This window comes from Seriola dumerili, unplaced genomic scaffold (assembly GCF_002260705.1).
Source record: "Seriola dumerili isolate Sdu_G_001 unplaced genomic scaffold, Sdu_1.0 BDQW01001417.1, whole genome shotgun sequence".
Taxonomy (NCBI): Eukaryota; Metazoa; Chordata; class Actinopteri; order Carangiformes; family Carangidae; genus Seriola; species Seriola dumerili.
In genome coordinates this window covers 99,134-123,613 of record NW_019175672.1, presented here as the reverse complement: position 1 = coordinate 123,613, position 24,480 = coordinate 99,134, and the positions used below count along the sequence as shown (strand labels likewise).

Sequence of the window (24,480 nt, the reverse complement as noted above, 5' to 3'; positions counted from 1 at the left end):
CATCTCGACCACATTAGACCAGGTGTAGATTTCAAAAATATTTTCTCTGTTTTCAGCAGTTCACAAATCTTTCACAATTTTGAAACATTGTTAAATTTTAGCTGGGATTTCTAATACCATTTTACAACAATAAGAGATGCAAAAACGTATAATCGGTCGCTATTGTGACTGGGGTTTTAGCTTAGCTGCTGAACCGGAAGTTAACGTCAGTAGCGTTTCCCCAAACTGAAGACATTTCAAGTAATAAACGTAACTGTATGACCAGAATCATAGAGATAATTCATTAACATATTTTTAAAGTCTCCATTAAAAGTGCAACACTTCACCACAACAGCTGTGGACAGTAAATATTACACGATTTGACTTTATCCTGGCGGGATTGAAGCGGAGCCGGAAGTGACGGGAGGGAAGTCTCTCAGTCAACGTAGAAACTCTTTGTTTCAAGGGGTGTCTAGGTTTCCATGGTGACATCCACACATCACAATTAACATTGTGCAAAGTTCTAAAAATGCTAACGAAGTGAAAAGAAAAAGAGCAGAAGTTGCTCAGCAGTTTTACGAATACAATGGACACTTCCGTGGAGAGAAAAGACCAGACGGTAAACAAACGTTTGTTGAAAACCAGTAGCTAACAGTTAAACTTGTAAAGCTTTTAGTTCTGTAGTTAGTTTACAAGCTAACACCAGTTAAGATAAAACAGTACAAAATACAGTAATATAAGTTATTATTAATATAATAATAATTTTATTATAGGTGAAACATTTTTCACTGTAATTGTCTTGTAAAGCGTGTATGTGACAAATAAATTTGTTTACCTTGAAAAAAACGGTAAAGAGAGATTGTTATCTTTTTAGCCACAATCCTTATGAATTTATTTCAATTTAACGTTTTTTTTCTCCAAGGGTTTTAAAAATGTAGTTGTATTATCATTACTTCATTATTATTATTATTATTGTTATTATTTTTAAATCTAAAAGACTAATAAATTCTCAAATTGGAACTGATGCTGAATGTTACCTTACTAATGTCATAACAAACATAAAAAAACAAAACGAACATAATAAAAATGGTTTGTTTCATCCAATCAAAGGGACATGTTTGATTGTCAGTCTAATCCTCCTTCTTTTGTTAGGTGGCGTCCCTCAGGGAAACTGACATGTTTTGGTATTTGGTAGTAAATCTTTGATATTAAATCCAGCAGGCAGAGGAGCAGAGTTTGTTTCCCACTGCGGTGTCAGAAGAGGAGCTGGATGAGGCCAGGAGAAAAAGCTCCTTCAAGCAGCTTTTTGGCTCCAGTAAAATCTTTCTGGCACCAGGAGAGAAACGCCCTCACAGACCAGACCTTCAGGGGAGCCTCATCATCCAGAGCAAGGCTGCAGAGCAGTGAGAATCATGAATGAAATGAGAGAAAAACACATCGTACAGCTATGTGTTTAGAATTGATCTGGTGGTATTTTGCTTAAATGTGATGTTTTCTGAAAGAGAAGCAAAGATCATATCTGTGTTACAAATATCAGCAAACCAAACATGAGAGATCTTTGCTGAAAATGTATGTAAAGCTGCAACATGAAATTCAGCTGATGCCTTTTCAGGGTTGAATAACACTTTTATTTTCTTTGCAGCTACACAAATGGAAAAGAGGCGATGGGAAAGTTCCAGTATGAGAAGGCGGTAATCTGCTTCTCCAGAGCCATCACACTGCAGCCTGAACAGGTGCTGGACGATCTGAGACACAGTCACCTGTGTAAAAACTAGGATAGGATTTTCCACTAGGTTTGTGTGTCTCAGTGTGACACTCGCTGCCCTTGTGTGTTTCAGACTCAGCTGTATGTGAGTCAGGCGGAGGCCTACCTGCAGCTGTGTGACTTCCAGTCCGCAGCAGCCTGTTATAAGAAGGCCTGGCTCCTGGAGCCCGGAGCCTTCAGAGACCGCCTGGCCTTCATCTACTACCTCCAGGTTAGAGTCTCTGTTCAGCAACTTAGAGTGAAAAACACAACAGAAGAAGAAGAAAATCAGAGGTGGTTAAAACTGTAACTGTAAACCATGACAACAGATGTGAAAACATGTTTCTGTGATTCAGTAGAACACCATATCACCATGTGTGCAGTTTGAGAAGTCTCAGGTAAATTCCTGAACATTAAATAAGTTCCTGATGATCTTTCTGTCTCCTGTTGTCCTCAGGGCCAGTGTTTGTTTGACCGACGCCTTTTCCTGGAGGCTCTGGAGGCGTTCACTAAAGCTGCTGAGGTGAAGCCCGGCTGCAGGGTCTACGCAGTCAGAAGGTCAGATCTAGATTAAAGCTGTGCACTTTTGATCAGGTTTACTAACTAACACTCGTCTCAGAAAATGACTCTGCTTTTCACCACCAGTAGATACATGATGTCAGATTTACACTATATATGTTGTAAGATATTTGAGCATAGATACATGGATCTGAATTACAGCAGCTTTCTCACCGTGGACAGTCCGTGTGCAGAGCAGCCAAACATTCAGACGTGATATTTACATTCTGCAGTTTGTTTTTTATGGTTGTCATTTTGTTTCTAACCCACACACCTTGTTCATTAATGTATTGTCTGCCTTGTATCCCAGCCTGGCCTGTCTGACAGCTGCAGGTCACCTCACCGACTGTCTGCAGCTGGTCAACGACTGGATGGTGTCAGACGGTCCCACCTCTGACCTTTACATCCTCAGAGCCCGACTGCACCAGCAGCTCCACCAGGTTACAGCTGCAGGGACCTCTCACTTACTTCAGACACCTCCAACCAGCAGAAGATACACTGTACACCTCAGAATCAAGCAGCTCAACAGGATTAGAATGAGTGTTTTGGATCGAGATAATATTTAGTTTCTCCTGCTGGTAAAAAAAAAGATGCAGAAAAAGAAAAACAAAATGTTTACGATGTCAAGATTAAACTCATTTACGCAGTTCTCATTATTTTCCAAAGTGACGTACAAGTGAGGGACATCACTAAAGCTTTTAACAGACGGACAACTTTTAACTAATTATTTAATTAATTAATTAAATATTTATTTATTTATTTTTAAATTATTTTTAAAAATTTTTATTTCATTAATTGAATTCATTTGTTTTGTTTTTAATGTATTATTTAATGTATTATTTTTTATTTAATTTTTTTTTAAATCTTAAAATTATTCCTTAATTAATTAAATAAAAAAATGTAGTTATATTTAATTTTTTTAGTTTTTTAAATCATATTAAAGTGTTTTTTTCATTTATCCAGTGTTTTTTTTATATTTTGTCTTAATACCTTCAAGCACTTGAATTGTTTTGTGAAACACAAATACGTTTGTTTCTATTTTTATGTTCTGTCTTTCAGTGACTGTCATGACCCTGGAGAGTCAGACTTTACAAAATCAGATTTGAGGACGCCACAAACGTCACGTCTGTTATTAAAGTGTCATTTTCTCTCCAGGTGTCACAATGTTATCGAGACGTGACGTCGGCGCTGGCGTTGAACCCGTCGTGTCCCGCGGCCGGAGCTCTGCTGCAGCAGCTGCAGCGAGCCGGTGAACAGGCCAGACAGAAGTCTGTGGACAGAGCTGTGAGCGGCGAGCTGCCTGAAGCCCTCTGCATGATCAACATCGCTCTGGAGAACTGCCCCCGGGACGCACGCCTCTACCTGTTCAGGTGAGTCCGACCCAGATCAGACACTCAAGCTTCAACTAAGAAACCTTCCAGTTCGAGGGAGGACCTGCGCGGTTTTCCTGCACTGTCTCGTCATGTGTCTGCAAAGAGTCACAACTAATAAACCTTTTTTCATCAATAATTAATTCATTGATTACTTGAAAGATAATCAGCTCATTATCTAGTATAATAAGTTTAAAGTTACTTACTGATGTCCAGATGTCTGATGTTTGTTTGACTGTAACCACCAGATGGTTGTTTTTCTTTGTTACTAACCACAAGAATCACCAAAGAATCAATCAATCAATCAATCAATCAATCAATCAATCAGTTTTTAATTACCAAAATTAAAAATGTTCCCATTAAGATTCCCATGAAAGATCTACTGTCTCATCCTGTTCCATCAGAGGGATTCTCTACCGACGTCTCAAAGACTTCACAGCCGCCATCGAGGATCTGATCCAGGCTGTGGAGCTGAACGACGGGGGGGAAGGAGGGGAGGGGGAGGAGAGGGGGGAGGCGGAGAAGGGTGTCAAAGGTCAGGCGGAGGCGGCCAGGGACAAGAGGGACGAGCGAGGCTCCTTCGAAGAGCAGGTGGAGTTTCAGCTGGTTCTCACCTACAATGACTTTGCCGTTCAGTGCTTCAGCAGAGGGCAGTACGCCGAAGCCACTCTGCTCCTCAACAAGGCCATCGAGGAGGAGAAGAGCCAGGCAGGCCTGTACCTGAACCGAGGAGGTGAGGCGATGGACAGCTGGTCTCTGTGTGTGTGTGTGTGTGTCTCTCTCTCTCTCTCTTTTCTGTGCACACACACACACACAGTCATTTTGTTCAGGAAATCGTTCAGAGAATCACTGAGTCTTCACTGTGGATCAACAAGAACTCACTCATCGTCCTTTTCAAACTGAATTCTGCCACTTCCTGTTCATAGAAAAGACAGAGCGTCTAGTGTGACGTTTGTGAAGTTTGTCTTTGTTGTTGTTACATCCTGAAAATGACCGACCAGGTGAGGTGAACGTTTTAATAAAGCAGCAGTCTGGAGGATCTCTGTTTCGTAATCTTTGGCGACACCTATGGTCATACGTGAGAATTGCAGGTTTATTTTTTTGAACCAAACTAACTTTGTGTTAGTGACTTGAGTTCCCTGAGTCATAACAGACACCCAGTTCAAACAACTGTCTCCACTGTGTTTCCTCATGCTGCGGGAGATAGTGACGTAAAAGACTCTTGTCTAAAATCTTTGAGGTGAGCCACTGAAACGGTCAATCAGAGCTGAGAGCAGACAAACCTGATGCACAGTGTGAAGAGATTCCGTCCGTCTGGATATAATAAATCATTCATTACATTTATTTTGGATTTAAGTTTTTGTTGTTTGTCGGTTTATCGGTTCGTTGACAGACGGAAAATGAACTACATTTTTGATAAAAGATTGATCATTAACGAGTTCTAGCTTCTCATATCTAATGATTTACTGATTTTCACCTTTTGATAAAACTGTAAACTGAATATCTTTGTGTTTGGACTGTTGGTCCAAACCTATGAAATTACAGAACAGTGTGAAACTAAGAGCTGAATTATGTTGGAAAGATATATTTATTTAGTGTGTGTGTGTGTGTGTGTGTGTGTGTGTGTGTGTGTGTGTGTGTGTCAGACTGTTTCTTTAAGCAGGGTGACTGGTGTTACGCTCTGGTCGACTACCAGCAGGCTGAGGAGATGATGAGACCTGGCGACCCTGCTGTCCGGCTGCGCCTCGCTGTCCTCCACAACACACTGGGCTCCTTCTGCTTCCAGGGCGGGTCAGAACCACACTAACACACACTAACACACACATAGACACATCCACGCAGAGAAACCTAAAGAGAAACGTCCTAAAATTGTGTGTGTGTGTGTGTGTGTGTGTGTGTGTGTGTGTGTGTGTGTGTGTGCAGGCATTTCCAGGAGGCAGCTGACATGTTTTCTCTGGCCGTCCAGTACGACCCTTCAGCTGCTCAGTACTACGAGAAGAGATCGAAGGCCTTCAGGAAGCTCCAGAACCTGAAGGGAGCCCGACAGGACCTGATCTGTGTTCTGATCCTGGATCCCACCAACGAGGAGGTCGGAGCTTCTTCGTGCAACCTTTCCATAAATATAACTAAAATAAATAGTAAATAATAAGTAAATAGTCGTAAATTGTGTGTGTGTGTGTGTGTGTGTGTGTGTGTGTGTGTGTGTGTGTCCAGCTGCCGCCCATGCTCATGAGTCTGTTCCCTGGCTGCAGCGTCTCTGATGTTTTGTCCAGTCCAGGAGGACAAGCCGTCAGAGATCAGCTGATGGACACCATCCAGACCTGCACTTCCTGCTCTGAGCCACAAAGGTCAGCACCCACCTGAAGCCTGGGACACAGCTGGACCGACTGTGGTGCAGCAGACAGATGTTTTAGGACAGATGTGCTGCAAGTTTAACATGTTAAAACGAAATTGCGCAACCACGTTTCCAGCTGGTTTCAACTGAGAAGCTGAATGGAGGAAACTTACTATAAGTGTGTCTTGTGTTGTAATGTGTTCGCAGACTGAGTGAGAAGCTCCAACAGATGACTCTGACCAATCAGAGCACGGCGAGCCAATCAGAAGCCCCACCTGAGGCAGGGGAGGAGCTGAGGTTGTGTATGAACCAACAGGAGATGGAGATCATGGTGAAGAGCCTCCTGCAGGTACCGAGCAGACCCCAGGACTAGCTGCTAGCTTGGTGGCTAACGGGGATCCAAATAAATAAATAAATGATGGGAAAATCCTAAATGATCATCACAGAAGTCGGACTATGATTTTTCATGCCCATGTCCCCTTATTCAGAGAAAATTACCAGAGAAAATCAGTTCTTAAAAATGTCTAGTCGTCTCTCACAGTGTATTTACATGAGCAGGACACGTTTCACTCATCAGAACAACATCAGACCTCATCACATGAGAACCTGTTAGAGAACAAGCAGTCAGAAGACGAGCGAGCGCAGGTTTACGTTTCAAACAAACAGGTTTTATTTCACCCAGTATGTGTCAGAAATACAAATGAATGTAAACAAGCAACTGTGGTAAATAACTGAGCCCTTAAACATAAATAACTACAGCTATGATTCTTTAACTCAAACATGTGGTTTGAAGTTAAAACAGGGGAAAGACTTTGGTAAAACAGTGTGGTATTGTCCTTTTAATCAGGATGCTGTTCTGCGCTGTCGTCCAGCAGGTGGCAGCAGAGTCACAGTTTTAGTTTGGTGACGTTTCTGAAGAGGCTCCACTGCTGTTTGACTGGTAACATCTTGTTGTATATAGTTTGTCATGACATGAAAATGTCCAGCCACGGATTTTCATCTGTATCATTGCAGCTGAACTGATTCGCTCAGGTTCTTTGTACCAACCACTTGAATTATTGTGCTTATGACCTTAAACTCTTTTCACACTGGAGATAAACTGAGAGAACTTGAGCTGCTGCTGGTCACTGTTCGCTGCTGAACCTCAGAATCAAACAGGAAAACCAGATTAGTTTCAGTTTTACTTTCTCACAGTTTCACTAAAGCTCTCCTCTTTTGTCCTCTTCCTCTCTCTCTCCCTCTCTCTCTCTGTCCATATCTCTTCATGTTTTTCTCTTTCTTTAAGTCACTGTCTTTTTCTCTTGAGTAGCAAACACTATGTTCATAAACATTAATAAAATCCCCATCCATAATAATGATAGTTGCTGTTCTCTGAAGCTGAGCGGTGTCTGACCTGAGATGGTGTTATGACACAGTTGGACCCTCAGACCAGATGTGTGGTTGCGTACCGGTGTAAAACGACGTTAAACAAGATGGCGTCATCATTGATCGATGAGGTGCAGCAGGTTGTTGTATCAGAGCTGTAACTCAAACCATCTGAGGATCTGATCCACCTCGAACTTACTCGTAGGGTGCGTTTTGCACACCCGGAACATCCCTGTGTCAAACCACCATGTGTGTTCGATCGTCTGTTTCGGAAGAGTTACAAAAGTCATGGACTGATTCAGCACTGGGAAGGTGTGTGTGGATGCGGAGGGTGATGACGAGTCAAGATATGTTGATGATGAAGATGTACAGCGAGACCTCTCAGAAGCTTTTACCACTGTGGTCTGCCTGGTGTTAAACAAACAAAGAGCTGCGGGACGTCTCCTTACACGTCCACAGAGATGTGGTTGAAAGCTCAGACAAGGAAAAGGAAGTGAACCTTGAGTTCCATCCATCCATCCATCTTTTTTCCTCTGCTTATCAGAGGTCGGGTCGGCTAACCAGCGTATTCCAGACGTCCCTCCGTCCAGCTGCTCCTGAGCCCTTCCCAGGCCAGATGGGATATGTGATCCCTCCGGCGAGTTCTGGGTCTACCCCGGGGTCTCTGCTCGCGCCCGGAGAACCTACAAGAAGGACGACACCCGGGAGGCTTTTGATGTGAAGGAGCAGCGACTCCACTCAGAGCTCTCGCTGGTTCCAGGGACCTGGACCTTGAGTTAAGATTATGAAACCACTCTTCTCAAGGCCAAGACTAAACCTCCACTGACGAGGATAGACTCGCTGTTGAATGTGCTGATGATGGTGACACTGGTTAAGGACTAAGTCTTCATGTCAGACGTGCATGAAACCACAGAAATCTAAACACACGGACTTCTAATTGAACAATGGGTAATGTTTTATATGATTCCTCTCCACTGACCCCAAACTGATCCTCACAGCTCTGCTCAGCTGAAGTGCGGTGTCACCGGTGATCCGCAGCAGCGGTGGAGACGAGATGTGGTGCTCTGTGAGAGGCAGCTGACCTCGCAGCGTGAACAACAGCTGTGGCAACAGCTGACGCACAGGGAAAGGACCTGTGGCACACGGACGCTGCCGTCTCACCATAGAAAGTCTCCGCAGCACATAGCCGAGAGCACAAACATACCAAACATACCAGAGTCTGTCGCAGTCACTTCTCGCCGTGCACTTTGGTGCTTAATTGACTCTAATGAAAATCGATACAGCAGATTTTCTCCTTACCTTTTCTCGAACAGGCCACCACATGTGGAATATTGGAGGACGTGTTCTTTTCTGGTCTAGACGTCATATTTTTTTATTTGCTCAGATGTATTTTTCTTTATTATATTTCGATACCCGCTGAAATTCCACGCCGCCGTGGAATGTGGGTGCAGACGACCACGGAGGACTGTCAATCAGCGCTTATTGTGTTGACACTATCGGTGCGGACGCCCAATACAAGAAGGGTTCAGGCCCTCAGACACGTGTGTGTGTGTGTGTGTTTCTGTTCTTATGAGGACCACATGTGATCATAAAGGTCGGTTGATCCTGAGAACTGGTTTTCACAGCGGCTCTGTTCAGGTTCATACTTGAATCTAGGGTCCAGATGAGGATTCAGTACGGATCAGATTTTAAGTGTACTGTAAAGGCCGCAGGTTACAGACGGGAGAAAGTCTTCACAAGTCTAGTAATCCAGTCCTGAATGTGTGTGGGCTTCGGCCCCTCAGCAGAGTGGTGCGGGAGAGACAGTGGTCGTAAAGGAGCTGAAAAGTGTTTCACACTTGTGCAATAAAAGGCTCGAGTTACCGTCCTGTCAGGGCCGAGAGGTGCAGCCAGCTGGGAGGTGCCGGTGGCCCAGCCAGCCAGGTTTCTGAGTCCAGACAAAAACACCTTTCTCTGGGCACGGGAGCTGGCGGCTTGGCCCCAGCTCAAAACATTCCCGGGTGGAGGGGAGGTTCATTCACGTTTTGGCCGGAGACTGTTTTGTCTAAGATACGCAGAACATGTTTATAGTCTTTGGGTAGTGTTCGGGGCAGGTGACGTGCGTGGACGCACAACCCCGTGTCCTCCTGAAGGGAGAGAGGAATGGGATACGTGGGTTTGGAATTGGATTAGTGTTGCTAGACTGGAGTGGGCCTTGAAGTATGTGCCAGTCAGGGTTTTTGTCAATGGTCGGCTTCTGCAAAGTCCACATCCACATCCAGTTCACATACATACAGTGTCCCTGAAGAGCAGCTCAACACGGGGCCACGGCATTTCATTTTATTTGTGAAACATTACAAAATGATTAAAAACAAACACACACTGTGAATATACAATAATCTGTGCTGCAATAAATAACAATATATTAACAAAAGAAACGTTACACAGTCTGAACAAAGCACATCAGGGACTGAAATCCTGCCAAAGCTGCTGGGTCAGTGAACCAGAGTTAACAGACAGAGGAGTCCACCTGTTGATCCAGAAACACATCGAGATGCTTCAGTCGGGTTACAGACCGACGTCTGGGCCGCCGCTCCAGCGTCTGATGCTCCACATGACACATTTGGCGCCTCGAGCTCGTATTAAAGACGGTAAAAATGTGCTTTACAGTCTTGTAATTCTCATAAGCGAATTCAGCCGCGTGGTTCCTTTCCCTGAGAGAGACGGGAAAGAGAAAGAGGAGGGGGGGGACAGACAGAGGCAAGCAGACGAAGGGTCTCCCCTGAGGAACATTTCTAAAGACAATTTATATATTTTGGAGAGATAAACCATCTGCCTGTTTGTTCTTCTCATAAATTTTCCAGTCAGTTTTACTGGCTTGTCTCAGCCACCGTCTCCCTGTCCGTGCTGTGTGTGTTCTGCTCTCGGAGCACGCTGCCTGTCCTCGGCCTCAGACAGCTGTGTTCTTATCGGGTCTTTGAGGGCACCCGAGGCCCGACTCGCCTCCTGCTCTCGCCCCCTCACAGTTTTTAAGAACCACATCAGGGTTCTCGAGTCTCTTCACCTGCTGGCTGCGGCGGCCGGCGGATTCCTAAAGTCGCTGCTGACCTTAAATATTCTACCAGCCAAAAATGATGTTTTGGAGTAGAAAGGAACGTCCACATGATGGTTGGTTTCCTGCTGAAGTAGATTAACTTACCAGCCACATACGAGTTTATCAGCGTTCGGCTGACAGTTGTTTGGTGATTTTCCCATTTCCCGCTCACAGCCAACCACTATCTGTGCCTGTTCTCCAGGATGAAGTCCTCCCGCTTCAGCAGACTGACGGGGGTGACTTTTTGGGGGTTCACTTCCAGCCGTTCATCTCTTTGAGCTTGCTGATGCTGGTGCCTTTGACGGGTGTGGAGGGTGGGGGGTTGTAAAGAGGCAGGGTGGGGGTGCTGCAGCCTCGAGTCCACGGCTTCTCGGTGGGGACTGTCCACACGGTCCGAGACTTCTTCTTTGGCTTGTCTGTCTTGGCTTTAGAGGAACCGGGGGACATGCTCTGGAGAGGGAACAACAGAGAACGGGGTCAGTGCTTTATTACAGGTTCAGCCTTAAATAACTTTTACTTTCCATCTCGTCTCCGCAGCCCGCTGCTCTAAATCTATCCAGCCGTCACATGTGACCTGTCCACTCCCGCCTCACCGTCTTGTTCGGAGTGAATAAATCCGACTTACGCAGCAGCAGAGAGCGAAGCAGCTGAGCTTCACCGCGTTGGTTCCCGTCCCTGCGTAGCGGTTCTTCTTCGGCAGCAGCAGGACGAAGGACACGGCCAGAGACAGGTGGTAGAAGCTGTGGACGTAGGCGTAGTCCCACTCCTGCAGCGAACAGAGCACACCACATCCTGTTTATGATGACCTGCTCATTTATTAATGATAATTAGAAACAACCGGGTAAATAATGATATTTGAATTCGTTTTTATTTTGATGAAAATCACCTCAAAGTAGAAACGCAGCATCAGAGCGAGAGCGCCGAAGCAGCAGCCCGGACCGACCTGCTGCGTGTACACCGCCTTCTCTGGATACACCGCCCTCAGCTGCTTCATCTTCTGCAGCTGCAACAGGAGAATCACAGTTCATTAGAGTGATTGATTGATTGATTGATTGATTTGATGGAAAGAGGACAGAGAGGGGTCAGAAGAAGAAAGATGAGCTGAAAACAGAAGGAAAAATAATGAAGGAAGAAGGAGGATAAAAAGGAGAAAGTAAAATTCACAAAGGTGTAGATCATGAAGAAGAAGATGGATGAAGGAGATGGAGATACACTCTGTTTACCACATCACCATGACCCATCATGGCTGCCACTCACCCATTTGACGGTGATGATGAAGACAGCTGATCCGATGGGACCGGAGTAGATCCCGTAGCCCCAGCGATCCTGGTAGATCCTCACGGCGATGGTCAACACCCCGAACATGGTTATACTGGAGCGCTGCGGTTCATCGAAGTCGCCCAGAGCTGCGACGAGGAGACACGTTCTGCGCGTGACTTTTCAGCAGCAGAGTGAAAAACATGGAGTGGAACAGAGTGTGTGGAATTAAAAGGCCTGGGTCAGCCGTCAGCTGTCGGCGCCTTCAGGCCTCCGCAGCACGTGATTTAAAGCCCGAAACCTCAGGGGCTTAGATGGGAGGGAGTGTGTGTGTGTGTGTGTGTGTGTGTGTGTGTGTGTGTGTGTGTGTGTGTTCATATGAGAGAATAACAGTGTACACATGTGAGCAGAACTCAAAGACACAACACATGTTATGAACAACTGTTGCAGGCGGAGCTGCTTCTTTTTAACCTTGTGCAGTTGAATCCTAATTAATAACCTTTTCTTTAACTCTAGTGCTTCCTGCTTGAATTTATTTACACAAATAAAATACACAATACACAAATATATTAAAAAAATACAAGTGGAGTGAAGACAAGTGGAAAGTCGGGCAGGTTCAGCTCTTAGTGTCTTTCTCAGGCTCACGTCATGATTACGGAAACTGAAACATGCAGAGACTTTAAACGTCCCTGTACCTGCTGCAACCGCTACCTGGTCAAATCGCAAAACACATGGCTGTGTTGCTGCATGAAGAGCGCGTCAGACCGTACGCTCAGACTCACCGATGAGTGTGACCCACATGGACAGAGCCGTGCCGTAAACACTGAAGTACTCCAGGATGTCGTACCTCATGAAACACAGGATGGAGAGGCCCGGTCCATCACAGGCGTGGTAGATCTACAGGGACACACACAGGGTTAGGGTTAGTCACACACACACACACACACAATACACAGTACACAATACACACTCACAGTATCTGAGATGGTCTCAAGTTAAAACCTGAGAGAAAACAAACCAGGAGAAATTACCGAGTGGTATTTAATAAAGCTCATTGTAGTTTATCAAAGCTGAAATTGGCAATTAATTTTATTAAAGTAAATAGGAATTAAATATAACTTGTAAACTGGGTTTAATAGCAAATAATGTCCACATTAAATTCAGTTGTAAGTTGATGAAATGTCTGGAATTGTTAAGCTTCTAGCAATTTTTTATTTGATCTAAAATAATAATATATAAAACCAGCAGATAGACATTTAGAAATACAGTGAATGAGTAATGCATTATCTGGAAATCTGAGGTTATGCAGCTCTTAGGAATGAGCTTATTTATAATTGGTATCATAAATATTTTAAACAGATCCTTTTAGATAAAATGCCACTGATTGGATCCTCGACGTCCTACAACTTTCATGATACTAATATCGATTAAACGCTTCGCTGGTGAGCAAATAGAAATCTCCAATCAGCAGGATCTCACTGAAAGCTCCACAGTCACATGACGAGTCAGCGCTCTCACCGCACTGAAGAACATGGTGAAGAAGTAGACCATGGCCTCCATGTGGAAGCCCCTCTTGGCGGCCACGCTGGCCGCAGGCAGGAACACCACGCTGCTGACCGTAGGAAGCAGCATCTTGGCAATAAAGGCACCCATGGTGGAGGGACAGCAGCTCAGACGCAACTCCCAACAGAAACGTCGACGGCTCGATGAGGAAGTATCCCGCAGGCGTCAGTCTGAGTCAGTCGCAACGATCTAACGAAGCACGAAAATGACTGAAAATGAGACACAGGAGAGTGGATGTCCTCAGGTCCCTTAGTCCTCGTTGTATGTGACCAGTGAGTAGATGCATATACTGCACACATACACACTCCCACACAGCGTGGACACACCCAGCTGTCCAGTTTGGCCCTTTAAAGTTTAAATGTCCCCCCCCCCGCCCCCCAGGCTGGCAGCTCCACACAGGCCTGTATGTGCAGTGTCATCGCTGGGCAGCTGTTTGCATACCACTGTGACATGGGAGGGGGCTTCGGGCAGGGCAAGGGTTGGCATGCCTTATTGTATCATTACCTATCTATGGACTGTTTCCTGCCTGGTTTGAACAATAAGTGCTAAATTCTTCTGATCGTTTTATCAGTAGCAATAGACTTTGTGGGTCAACAAGAAAGTTTAAAGCTTCATATTTTCTTCTTCTTCTGTGTTTTATTTGAAGTGTTGATCCATAAGAAGATATAAAAACCATCTCAGTGTAGTTTTACATCTCCTCTCTCAGGCTTCTCTCTGGAGCTCTAGTAACAACAGGTCGGTGAGCCAATCAGAAGAGAGGAGGCTCTGAGCCTCTCCTCTGATTGGCTGACTGTTTTCTGAGTGATCCAATAAAAATAAAGCAGATTTCAGGTAAAAACACTCAGAGAAACCAAATCCTGCAAGGTTTGGATGGTGGGTCCAGGTGGGCGGGGCTTGGTGACTGCTTTGTTGTGACATCACAAAGTTCCAGAAGTCCTGACGGCTGGTTTTAAGGCTCAGTTTCTGAATACAGGCTGTGTGCATTTCTCTGTGGACTGAGGCTTTGATACTTTCACAGTATTAATATAGAAGCTAGACCTGATCTATAATCACACTACACATGGACACAGACCTTTACACTGGAGGAGCTTTAATTTATTTAATGCCAATGTTCAGTGTTAGCACAGGAAGTAATATCCACTTCATGTAGCTTGTAGTTATGCATGCATTAAGAGAAATAGATGCTATGTACCAAGATGGCTGCCATTCAGTTCAGTGAATGTTGCTCCCCCAGTGTTTACACCCTGGCTGTGTGGCTCTCTGCACGTGGACATTAGTGTCTCTTCCCCCAACTTTTAAGATGATGTCAAGCACATAAAAATAACTTTGCAATGTTCTTGGAAAATTTTACAAATATTAAATCCTCGTGATTTGAAACTGTAGAACATAAAGACCCTCTAGGTGTTGTGTATAATGGTCAAACTGGGAGCGAGGCTGACACAACCCATCTGTGTACAGCTCTATTAATACACCAGTGATGTAGCAGCGTGAAAAGTAAGAATGTGGAGGTCAGGGTTCACTCTGCGTCTCAACAATTAACCAACTAAAAGAAGCTAAAATACACTATATCCATACAGCAGTTGTCATTCTCTGGTGGATTCATTAATTAAAAGTGACTTGAAAGCACTGAAGAGAATCATCCGTGGTCCATAAGTCGCACTGATCTGCAGCCGACCTCTGATGGTCTCATGGAGGACAGAGGGAGGACCAGAGTTGATTAACTATATCATATAAATCATCTTTGCAGGCTGGTAAGAAATGCTTTTTCAGAAGGACCAGGCACTGAAAAAATGTCGAGTTGTTGAGTCCAGCTTTCTACAGTTTGTAGTTTTTATTGTCAGTTCCTGTGGGGAGCAGATTTCATGGCCGGCTCTTGTCTGCGGCTGCTCTCTTTGTGAATTAGTCTTCCTAGAAATATTACATCTGGTGGCAGCTGTTGGCACCGAGTCTCATCCACTCCAACCAATAAAACCATATGCTGCTCAATTAGCTTAAAACAAACAATGAGATTTTTTTTTTTTTTTTTTTTTTTTAGATATTAACCCACGTCTCGAGTCTCACTCCAAGTCAACAGATGGAATCTGGTGGAGGACTTTAAAACAGCTGCTGTCATGGCTTTGTGTTTGTTGTGGCCGTGTGATGTGGCATCGAGCCCGACCTGCTGAGCTGCTCCCATTAAAGTGAAGACATTCACCCAGCGCTGGTTAGGGTGGTAAATACTTGTGGGAAATGCCCCTCTCTGCTGCTCTGACTCGCAGGAGAAATTTTTTAAAATGTGTTTTTCTGGAGATTTCACTGCCGTCATCTCATCATGATTCAGATACCAACAAAAATTTTAAAAAAGAAGAAATTTGGTTTCATTTCTTACTCACAGCTGCTCTCAGATCTCTGATTGTGCTGGGTTCTGACCTCATAAAGGTAATTTCTATTATTCATAACATTATAAATGTAGTTCTGGCCTCATTCAGAAGTTCTTGTGCTCACTGGTCCACAACGACGGCCTCTTAGCCCCATCCCTACACTGTAATGAAGTCTATCCACAGTTCAACAGCTAAGACTAAAAAAAGTTAAAAAACCTCAAATCAATCCGATCAAAAACAAACTGTAAAAAGTGGAAAAGAAAATCCTCACACATCCAACTCATCCAGCACGTCACCTGTCCCAGAGATCGCTGCATTATCGTTCATCTTTTCAACACCACCTGATTTGAAGGTGAAGGCGTAGGTTTGGTCTCAACACAACGACCGCTCCAAAACAAAGAGGGACGCTTTAACTCTGTCAACTGAATGCTTTATTAATGTAGAAGATTTTAATAAAACAGAAAAGAGAAAGAAAAACAATATCCCACATCGACATGTTTATATTCAGCAGACCTCCCAGTGCTGCAGTTTCCCTCTCCCCCTTGTTTCCACATTTGACCAGCTGCAGCAGTAAAATGCTGCTAATGGTGACGTTAGCTCGCTAGCAGGTTTTATTTAATTCAACGCGGCTGCTGGATGAGGAAAAAGCTCCTGACGTCTCTTTTTTCGGTGGCGTGATATCTACAGCTGTTGGCTCGGACAACCGTAGATTATGTGTGCTGTGTAATTCAGGCGGTAGAGGAAAGTGAGTCATCTGAAATACTACATTTTCTATATCCGACACTGATGATTTGGTGGGTTAGGGTGTTTGGCAGTAAGAGTGGTATTTGTTCATGACGTGCCTCCAGATAGGCCCCGCCCTATCAGCCAATGAAATGCTAGCATGCCCCTAAATCGGTTGTCTTGGTGACACAGCATAAACAAGTTCACTAAAATATTGGTGTAGGGACATGTCGCCACTGTCCGTATCCAAACCTACGCCCATGACCCCAGGACAGTCTGAACAGACCTGAGGCCCCAAACACGTGGGGGCGATGCAGCAGTTAGCAGTTAGCAGTTAGCTTAGCAGCTGTGGTTGAAGAGAGAGAGAGAGCAGGACACACTCTCCGTCTGCTTCAGAAAAACAAGTATTTCTTCAGTGATGATGATGATGACTCGTTACGTGATTGGACAGAGATGTGGCCCGAGGTATCACCCAGGCCTCAGCCCGGGAACATGGATGACAATACCTAAAGTTTTTAGTGTAATTTTAAAGAACTGACTCTTTGAAGTCGAGTTAAAACACTTGCCATTCGCCAAACAAGGCTGATTCCTGTTTGCCTCCTCTGGCTGAAGCCATATTTGACTCTGTGCTCTGCTGCTGTTCCCATGAGTCTCTGCATGAATGTCTCGAATGATCCCATGTTGGTGGTGAGGCAGCAGTTGCCCTCCTCTGCTCCTCCTCTCAGCTGTTCCACCTGCTGAGGGGCTTGAGGCAGTGACACAAAGGGTGCAGTATTGCTGAGGGGTTTCACCCCACGCCTCAGATTCTCAGAGCGCCTCAGTAACCCGAGCCGCCGGGGCCGAGGCTGGAAACAAATTCTCAGACCTGATGGTTCTGGAAAAGCTGCCGTGGCCTAACCACGCCCTCTGCCGGGAACTCCTCCGCAAATGTAAACCCTCCTGTTGTGTTCAGTGCGTGTCTGCAGTCTCTGTTTTCCCATCTGAAGAGTCTGATACGTGTCTCCGCAGACGGACAAACAGCTTTCTCTGAGCTCAGCGCAGTGAAATAACTGCCATTCTTGTAGCTGCGCTGTGGTTGCAGGTCACTCTCACTGACCTTTGCAGCACCCAGCAGGGGGTGGGGGTGGGGTGGGGGGGGTTTGCCATTCTCTGTGAGAAGAATGTGCATGTGTCCCACCCACCTGTGGCTGAAAAGCAATTTGCTGCAGTGAGGTAAACTGATGCAGCAGAGCGAGTCTTCATTAGCACCACTGTTATTGGCAGGATGAGTCAGATGACCTCAGATGACCCCGCCCCAAGATCCTGCTCACCCTCCGAGACCTGGTGGTCGGGAGGTCAGAGAGGTCAGTGAACTCTGGAATGTACCATGTGAAAGTGGGATGGACGGGAGGAGCTCAAAGGGTCCGATGTACTCTGACAACGGCTGCACGTGCACTGTAGACACACACACACACACACACACACACACACACACACACACACACACACACACACACACACACACACACACACACACACACACACACGTCGACTGCTTATACAGTCAGACTGTAGCGTGTGTGATGAGATTTACACCACGCACGCTGGTGATGAACGGATCGGCTCTGATGTCATCTGAATCTGCATGTACGCATAAATCAGACCCGATCACACGTTATCATTGTTTCCCAGAGTGATGACGCTGTAACGTGTGACGTGTAACGTTTATTAGTTCACAACGACATGTTATACATATTTTTTTATGTAATTAATATATATATTATATTTTATTTCACCCATCCACTGTTAATCATGAGGTTTATTTTTAATCACGCCGCCCGTGGATGAGCCGCAGCGCCCACAAATATAACGTCACTCATGTAGAAACTTTGAGCTACAAACTGACCAACGCTGATACTGATCCAGCTGCTCAGGAGCTCAACGTCCCAGGTAACCTGGTCCCAGGTAAACTGGCTCTTACAGCGGGTTGTCTGATCTGGAAACCAAAAGTGTTTCTAGTTTTCTCAAACTTCTTCGCTCGAAGGGCGGAGCAAAGAGCCGGCCGTCGTACACAGATACACATCTATAGAGAGAAATTCAAACTCACCTCTGCACAGCTGACCAATCACAGCAGAGTGGGTGTGAATGTCTGTCTGTTTTAAAGAAATGCTTAGTCCAGCCCACCTTAACCTGAAGTCAGAACAGCGTGTGTGTGTGTGTGTGTGTGTGTTTTTAACTCTAGGCTTCATTAACACTAACACTAACTGATCAGTGATGAAGACATTTTAACTAGAACACTTGTCCGCTGCAGCTTTCAGACTAAATGTCCTTGTTCCTCTGGATTCTTGAGCGAGGACCGTCGGTTGTCGCGGTCCAGGAGAGCTCGTGGCCCGTGGTGACTTTCACCTCGGGACCCCTCAGTCTAAACACGGCGGGTTAGTGTGGGAATGTGGAGCAGACTTCCTGGACGCATCTGAAAAAACACTGGGCTTCCTTTTGATTCAGTAATAAATAGTTGTGACCTCTGACCCCTGGACCTTTTTCACAAATAATTGGAGGGCAGCGCTTGTGTTTGAGCTGGCCGGTCACTCCAGTGTGAGTGGATGCTTCGCTCGCTCGCTCACTCAGTAAATGCTCATCAGATATTTTACTGTCATTCTTTGTTTTGACTTAAATTCCATTAAACCCCCCTATTTGCTCTTTTAATTATATAAAACATCTTAACAAGCAGGAAATGATTTTTTTCCTGCAGTTCGCCTTACGCAGACGTTTGGCTCTTCTTCTCTTTCATCAAACTTTAATTAAAGGCTAAGCCCAGTTTCTCTCTGGATGCTGTCGTTTGAAGGACAGTTTCAAACACTCGAGACTAAAAACATCTGTCTGCAGCACTTTATTACACAGAGAGATAATGTTTAAGACGGAGTTTAAATTCAACAGTTGCATCTAGAGAACTATTTGTAGCACGAAATGAAGCCAAATCACAACAGGTTTCATAGCAGGAAGTAATGGTGCCTGACGATATTACTCTGGAGGAAAACTGAATAGTATCTCTGGGTTTTGTTAAATATCACTTCAATTAAACAGTCTGACAGAACAAAGTCAAACTGTCAAGGATTTGCGGACGATAAAATTGTCCAGAATTTGTGACTGTGTGATGAATTGTGTCTGAAACGTCTGCATCGACATCCAGTCACATGATTCACCCTGGCTCCAGTTCACAGTGTCCTCCACTGTAAATGCTATTGAGGAGCAGGAAAAATTTCTAAGCTGTGCAGCAACTGATGCGTTTCATCTTTCCAACAGACCAAAAACAAAAAAACAAAAAAAAACAACAGTGGGGTTGTTTAGACTAAATTTAAGAAAGAGTAAAACAGCCTGAGTGAACAGTGAGTGAGATTTTAGTACAAAATGTCAATTCAGTCCAGATGTTTCGCCAAAATATCTACTATACGAAGGCCACATGAAGAAATACCGGCCTGACTCACTGGATGTAGGCTGTGGCTATAAATCTGACATTAGGCAATTTCAGGAAGCGTTATCCTCCCTTTACCGTTTTCAAAATCCCCTTCGCTGCAGGAAACGACAACAGCCTCCGAGCTGCGACCTACACGCTGAAAATGATGATGAAGATCTGGATCGTGCACTCACACAGTCGATATAGATCTTTGCTGTTTAATCTGCCGTTTTGCTTGTGGGGACATGTGCCATGTTAATGACAGTGTTCAGCTCCACGTGTTCCTCCTCCTCCTCGCTGCACCGCCCGAGGTTATTAGCTCGAAGAAATGCAAACAATCCAAAGCATTTTTCCCCCTATAGCAGAGTGAGGATGTGGTTTCTCTGAGTGTTTTACCTGAAATCTTTATTGAATCAGTCAGAAAACAGTGAGCCAATCAGAGGAGAGGCTCAGAGCCTCCTCTCTTCTGATTGGCTCACTGACCTGTTGTCACTAGAGCTCCAGAGAGAAGCCTGAGAGAGGAGATGTAAAACTACACTGAGATGGTTTTTGGTTCTTAAAACCACAATCAACACTTCAAATAAAACACAGAAGAAGAAGAAAAATATGGAGCTTTAAAATGACAATTTTCTCTTTGTCTGTTTTGCATTTCTGACCGGTGAATATTAGAGCGATAACCCACTCCGGTTTAGATGTGACGTAGAAATATGTTCCAACGTAGAATAAATACTCTCAGAAGCAACACAACTCGGAGCTTTGTGTCGTCTGCGTCACGTCAGTCGTTGCGTTGAGCACAGACCAAATACAGGCAGGAGTAGTGGAGGTACGGAAGCCTGGATGTGCTGATCCGAGGGAGGACACGTGATGAAAGTGCTGCTTCTCTGGAGAGTTGATGTGTGATGTGTGATGTGTGCTGGGAAATGGGACAGTGGTGTGTGTGTGTGTGTGTGTGTGTGTGTGTGTGTGTGTGTGTGATCTCACACAGAAAACAATGAGTGATGGTGTTGTTTAATACTGCTGGTGTTTGTTGCCCTTCAGAGACAGAAAGAGAAAAACTAATCTCATTAAATCTACTGCCACAAACTCAGCTTCACCTCCGGGTTTTTTCTTCTATTTTTACGTATTAATTTCTCTATTTTTTTCATCTAAGTGTTTTCAGGAAAAAAGTGTCTTTTGTTTCACACATTTCAGAGAAAGGCTAAAATGGCCAACTGTTATTTTCTTTCCTTTTTTTTTTCTTCTTTCTGTGGTTTTGTTTATAACTCCTTTAATTGCTCTTTTGTCAGCGCGCGCCAACCCTAATGACTCCAGACTTTGTTAGGCATGCTGCACATGGGCACACACAAAAACACACCCATGGGAGTGTTGTAAGCCCCCGTGCAACACATTATTTTCTCCATACCTTTTTTTTTTTTAATGTCGTTTGGCGGGTGGTGGGCTTTAATTGGTGTTGGTGTTGGTGGGCGGGGCCTATTCTCCTGGGTCTGGCAGCCCACCCTGAACTCTGTCTATCAGCTTATAAATCTGGCAATGGAGCAGAGCGGCGGCTAATGTAGCCAGCAGACACACCAGCAGCAGAGTTAGAAGAAAGGGGAGAAATGGATGAGGAGGGAGGTTAGAGAAAGTGTTTGTCGCCCCCGGTGGTTCATACTCGGGTCGTTTGCAATGACACTCCAGGACCTGGATTGTCAAACGCACGGATAACCACCGGTATTATAACTTTAACATGTTAAAAATTCAGAATTATCGATTAAAAACGAAATACGCAGATGTGTCTGTTATTGAGCAGAACGAAACGAGAGATCAAGAGAGAGAAGAGACGAGAGCGTCACGGAGAGAACAAGTGCAAAGCTGCAGAGAGACAGCTGTAGAAACAGAGAGGAGTGAAGAAAGGAGTGTGACCGAAAGAGGAGAGCAAGAAACATACGGAGAGGAAGAGAGGGAGGGGTGAGAAATAACAGCAGAAGAAGAGAGAGAGAGAGAGAGAGAGAGAAAAACATAAGAGAGGGAGAGGAGAAATCGTAATAAAGCAGGAGGGGGAGGGGGGACAGACAGATGAGGAAAAAGAGGGGAAGACGACATGGTGGGCAGACACGGTGGTCCTCAGACGTCTGCTCGTCCTCCTCTCATCATTTAATCTTCTCTCCTCGTCTCATTCCTCCGTCTGAATCGCTGTCCTCCCATCTGTTTCTGGCTTCCTCTGTGTTTCCCAGTCCCAGTTCACCATCACTTAAAGGAATAGTTCACCAGAGGATCACCGAGCAAAACTTTCATCTGCCTCACGTGTCATTCAACGCAACGCTGAAGTCTCTATTTACACACAACACGCGTTAGTTAAAGCAGCTCCACGTCCACGTATTTCACATTTAAACCAGTTCAATTTGAGTTTCTGATCATCTTGTGAACCTTTGTTGGATCAGTAACCAGCTCTGAGCTCTGACTGCTTCTCTGTCATCATAAAACAAGCTTTTAGATTCTGCCTCACAAGTCATTATACTGTATGTGCTGTTGACAACATGGCGGCGGGAATGAGTGCTCCGGAGAGTTAAGCATCATATAATGCAACCGCAGGGAAATGTAACTGCTGACACAAAATAATGAGATGCAGGGAGGAATGACTCAGCACTCCCTGCAGAAGGTTTACAATTAGAGTGCTTTGACTTCCTCTCCTGCATCCTGACGGGTTAATCAGTGTGCGCTTGTAATGAGCTTACGTTAGCTTGTCATAAGCCGGTTTCCATGGCAGCTTTGCAACGCAACATAGAAGCGATGTTTTAGAAAAGCCGACAAAACACAATTGCGAATGGTCTGTGTTTCCATCGAGTGATGTTACGTGAATAAAGCCGTGTTTTTACTACTTTACAATATCATTCCAATCAAAAAAGCTATTTGTAAGTTTTGCTATTGCTACGCCAGAGTTAGCATCAACTGTTAGCATTAGCTGTTTACTTACCAGGCTTGGCAAGAGTTTATAAGATAAGAGGTTATAATACGTCCTCTGAGCAGCGATGCTACAATGACTTGCTATCCGAACGTGACGTGACAGTCCGACAGGGCTGGGGCTAGCTGGTTAGCATGCTAACTCCAGTACAAGAAAAGAAAAAGAGAAAGAAATAGAAGCAAAACAAAAGGGTTGCTTTCCACAGCTGGAGACAGCTGTTGGTGAGTAAAAGAATAAAGTTTCATGCTGAACTCGCAACGTAGCTAGTGGCAAGTTAACAGCCCTTATGCTAACGTTAGCTATGTAGCAATAGCAAAACTTGCGAATAGCTCCTTTTTAACGTGACGATGGATTTCCAGCAGCCTGAACTCCCCGGGGCACAACTTGAATGAATGGTCTGAAAAACGGCCTCATATGAGTGTATTAATTTTTTTGTGACATTTGATAGTTTTTTGAAAATTTGCATGTTTCCATCACTCGTTTTTAAGTTAGCTATTTCAGATTGCACATTAAGCATGTTAATGGAAAGGCACCTATAGATAAATCACGCCTGGCTCACGAATGTAGGCTGCTAAGTTACAAGAAATAGCAATAACCTTAGCGACTAGCTGGTGAGCAGCTAAAGAGCCAGATATTGGTCTCAGAAACTGGTGGAGACCAAACACAGAGCTAAAACGAATATTAGATTTACATCAATCTGGTGGACACACGTGTGACCTCAACAGATAAATAAACCACACATCTAAAGGAGCTATTCGCAAGTTTTGCAATTGCTACATAGCTAACGTTAGCATAACAGCTGTTTACGTACCAGTCTAGAAAAAACATTGTGAGTTCAGTATCAAACTTCATTCCTTTACTCACCAACAGCTGCCTCCAGCTGTGGAAAAAAACCCTTTGGTTTTGCTTGTATTTCTATCACTTCTTTTCCCGTACGGAAGTTAGCATGCTAACCTGGCTAGCTGCGGCCTAGCTGGACTGACTCGTCACATTCGGACAGCGAGCCACTGTAGCGTCCTGAAGTAGCGCTCCTCAGAGGACGTATATAACCTCGCCTTGTAAACACAACAATGGCTGAAGCTCTTGCCGTTAATGCTAACACTAACACTATGTAGCAATAGCAAGACTTACAGATAGCTCATTTAATAGCTAACAACTTAATGAGAGGATGACATGTACTCTCAGCTTCTTCTTTTGCTGCCATGTTCTTTGAAAAAATTTCAGTTTTAGGAATTGCAAAAATCATCATGTAATTTTTAATGTCTTTGTGAATTTGCCCCATTTTCTCCTGTTCACTTCTGCTGTGAGCTCACTGGGGTATCTGCGTCCACAGGGTCTCCACGTTCAAGTGTCCGTTTGACTAGAGGTGCGGGATCAGAGGGGAGCTGGCAGCGTTTTCTCAGGGTAAGTTATATCTGCCCATAGATCTAAATGATGTGATTATGTTTTATCTCCAGCTGCTTTAAAATCTGTTACTGGACTCTTCTTCTTCTTCTTGATATTGCCACCTTCTTCCATCATCAGTTCATCAGCTGAAGGACAACAACACAGTTTTGCTCCTGGTTCTTTCCTCAAACATAAAATATTTCATGATCATTTTTACAATCACAAACACTATGATCAACACTTCATCTCTGACTGTCACAAACAAAAAACAAACCGGAATCAGTTTCTCTTTGGGCGAAAATGATCGGCTTACAAAGTAAAAAACCATATCAGCGCAACCTGAGAGAAATGAATGAGAAAGTTTCTTCCGGAAACCGATGTTCCAGCTCCGTA

The 24,480-nt window shown here is 44.6% G+C and overlaps 2 protein-coding genes across 2 annotated transcripts; one reads left to right on the top strand and one right to left on the bottom strand.

Moving 5' to 3' along the window:
- The first annotated feature begins 457 nt into the window (after nt 1–457).
- ttc16 (tetratricopeptide repeat domain 16) lies at nt 458–24,091 on the top strand. The gene is made up of 14 exons (XM_022768127.1): nt 458–598; nt 1,198–1,382; nt 1,622–1,712; nt 1,818–1,955; nt 2,181–2,281; nt 2,592–2,781; nt 3,437–3,651; nt 4,056–4,121; nt 4,206–4,384; nt 5,298–5,442; nt 5,575–5,740; nt 5,866–5,999; nt 6,194–6,335; nt 24,035–24,091. Exons 1-14 carry the CDS (start codon nt 566–568, stop codon nt 24,059–24,061), a joined length of 1,812 nt encoding a protein of 603 aa, XP_022623848.1. The 5' UTR covers nt 458–565; the 3' UTR covers nt 24,062–24,091.
- Nucleotides 7,501–13,334, bottom strand: mymk (myomaker, myoblast fusion factor). The gene is made up of 10 exons (XM_022768096.1): nt 13,200–13,334; nt 12,464–12,578; nt 11,682–11,830; nt 11,311–11,427; nt 11,050–11,190; nt 10,681–10,844; nt 9,215–9,278; nt 8,377–8,464; nt 7,913–8,034; nt 7,501–7,614 (listed from the first exon to the last, which is right to left on the bottom strand). Exons 1-10 carry the CDS (start codon nt 13,332–13,334, stop codon nt 7,501–7,503), a joined length of 1,209 nt encoding a protein of 402 aa, XP_022623817.1.
- Nucleotides 24,092–24,480: the final 389 nt, after the last annotated feature.

Bases quoted from the DNA above. Each gene is read 5' to 3' on its own strand.
- ttc16 (XM_022768127.1), top strand. From the start codon at position 566: ATGGACACTTCCGTGGAGAGAAAAGACCAGACG. The intron at 1,383-1,621 runs GTGAGAATCATG...TTTTCTTTGCAG, and splicing joins CAGAGCAAGGCTGCAGAGCA to CTACACAAATGGAAAAGAGG. The intron at 3,652-4,055 runs GTGAGTCCGACC...CTGTTCCATCAG, and splicing joins GCACGCCTCTACCTGTTCAG to AGGGATTCTCTACCGACGTC.
- mymk (XM_022768096.1), bottom strand. From the start codon at position 13,334: ATGGGTGCCTTTATTGCCAAGATGCTGCTTCCTACGGTCAGCAGCGTG. The intron at 11,831-12,463 runs GTGAGTCTGAGC...TCCTCGTCGCAG, and splicing joins CATGTGGGTCACACTCATCG to CTCTGGGCGACTTCGATGAA. The intron at 9,279-10,680 runs GTGAACCCCCAA...GTCTGGACTCAG, and splicing joins AAAGAGATGAACGGCTGGAA to AAACCTGGCTGGCTGGGCCA.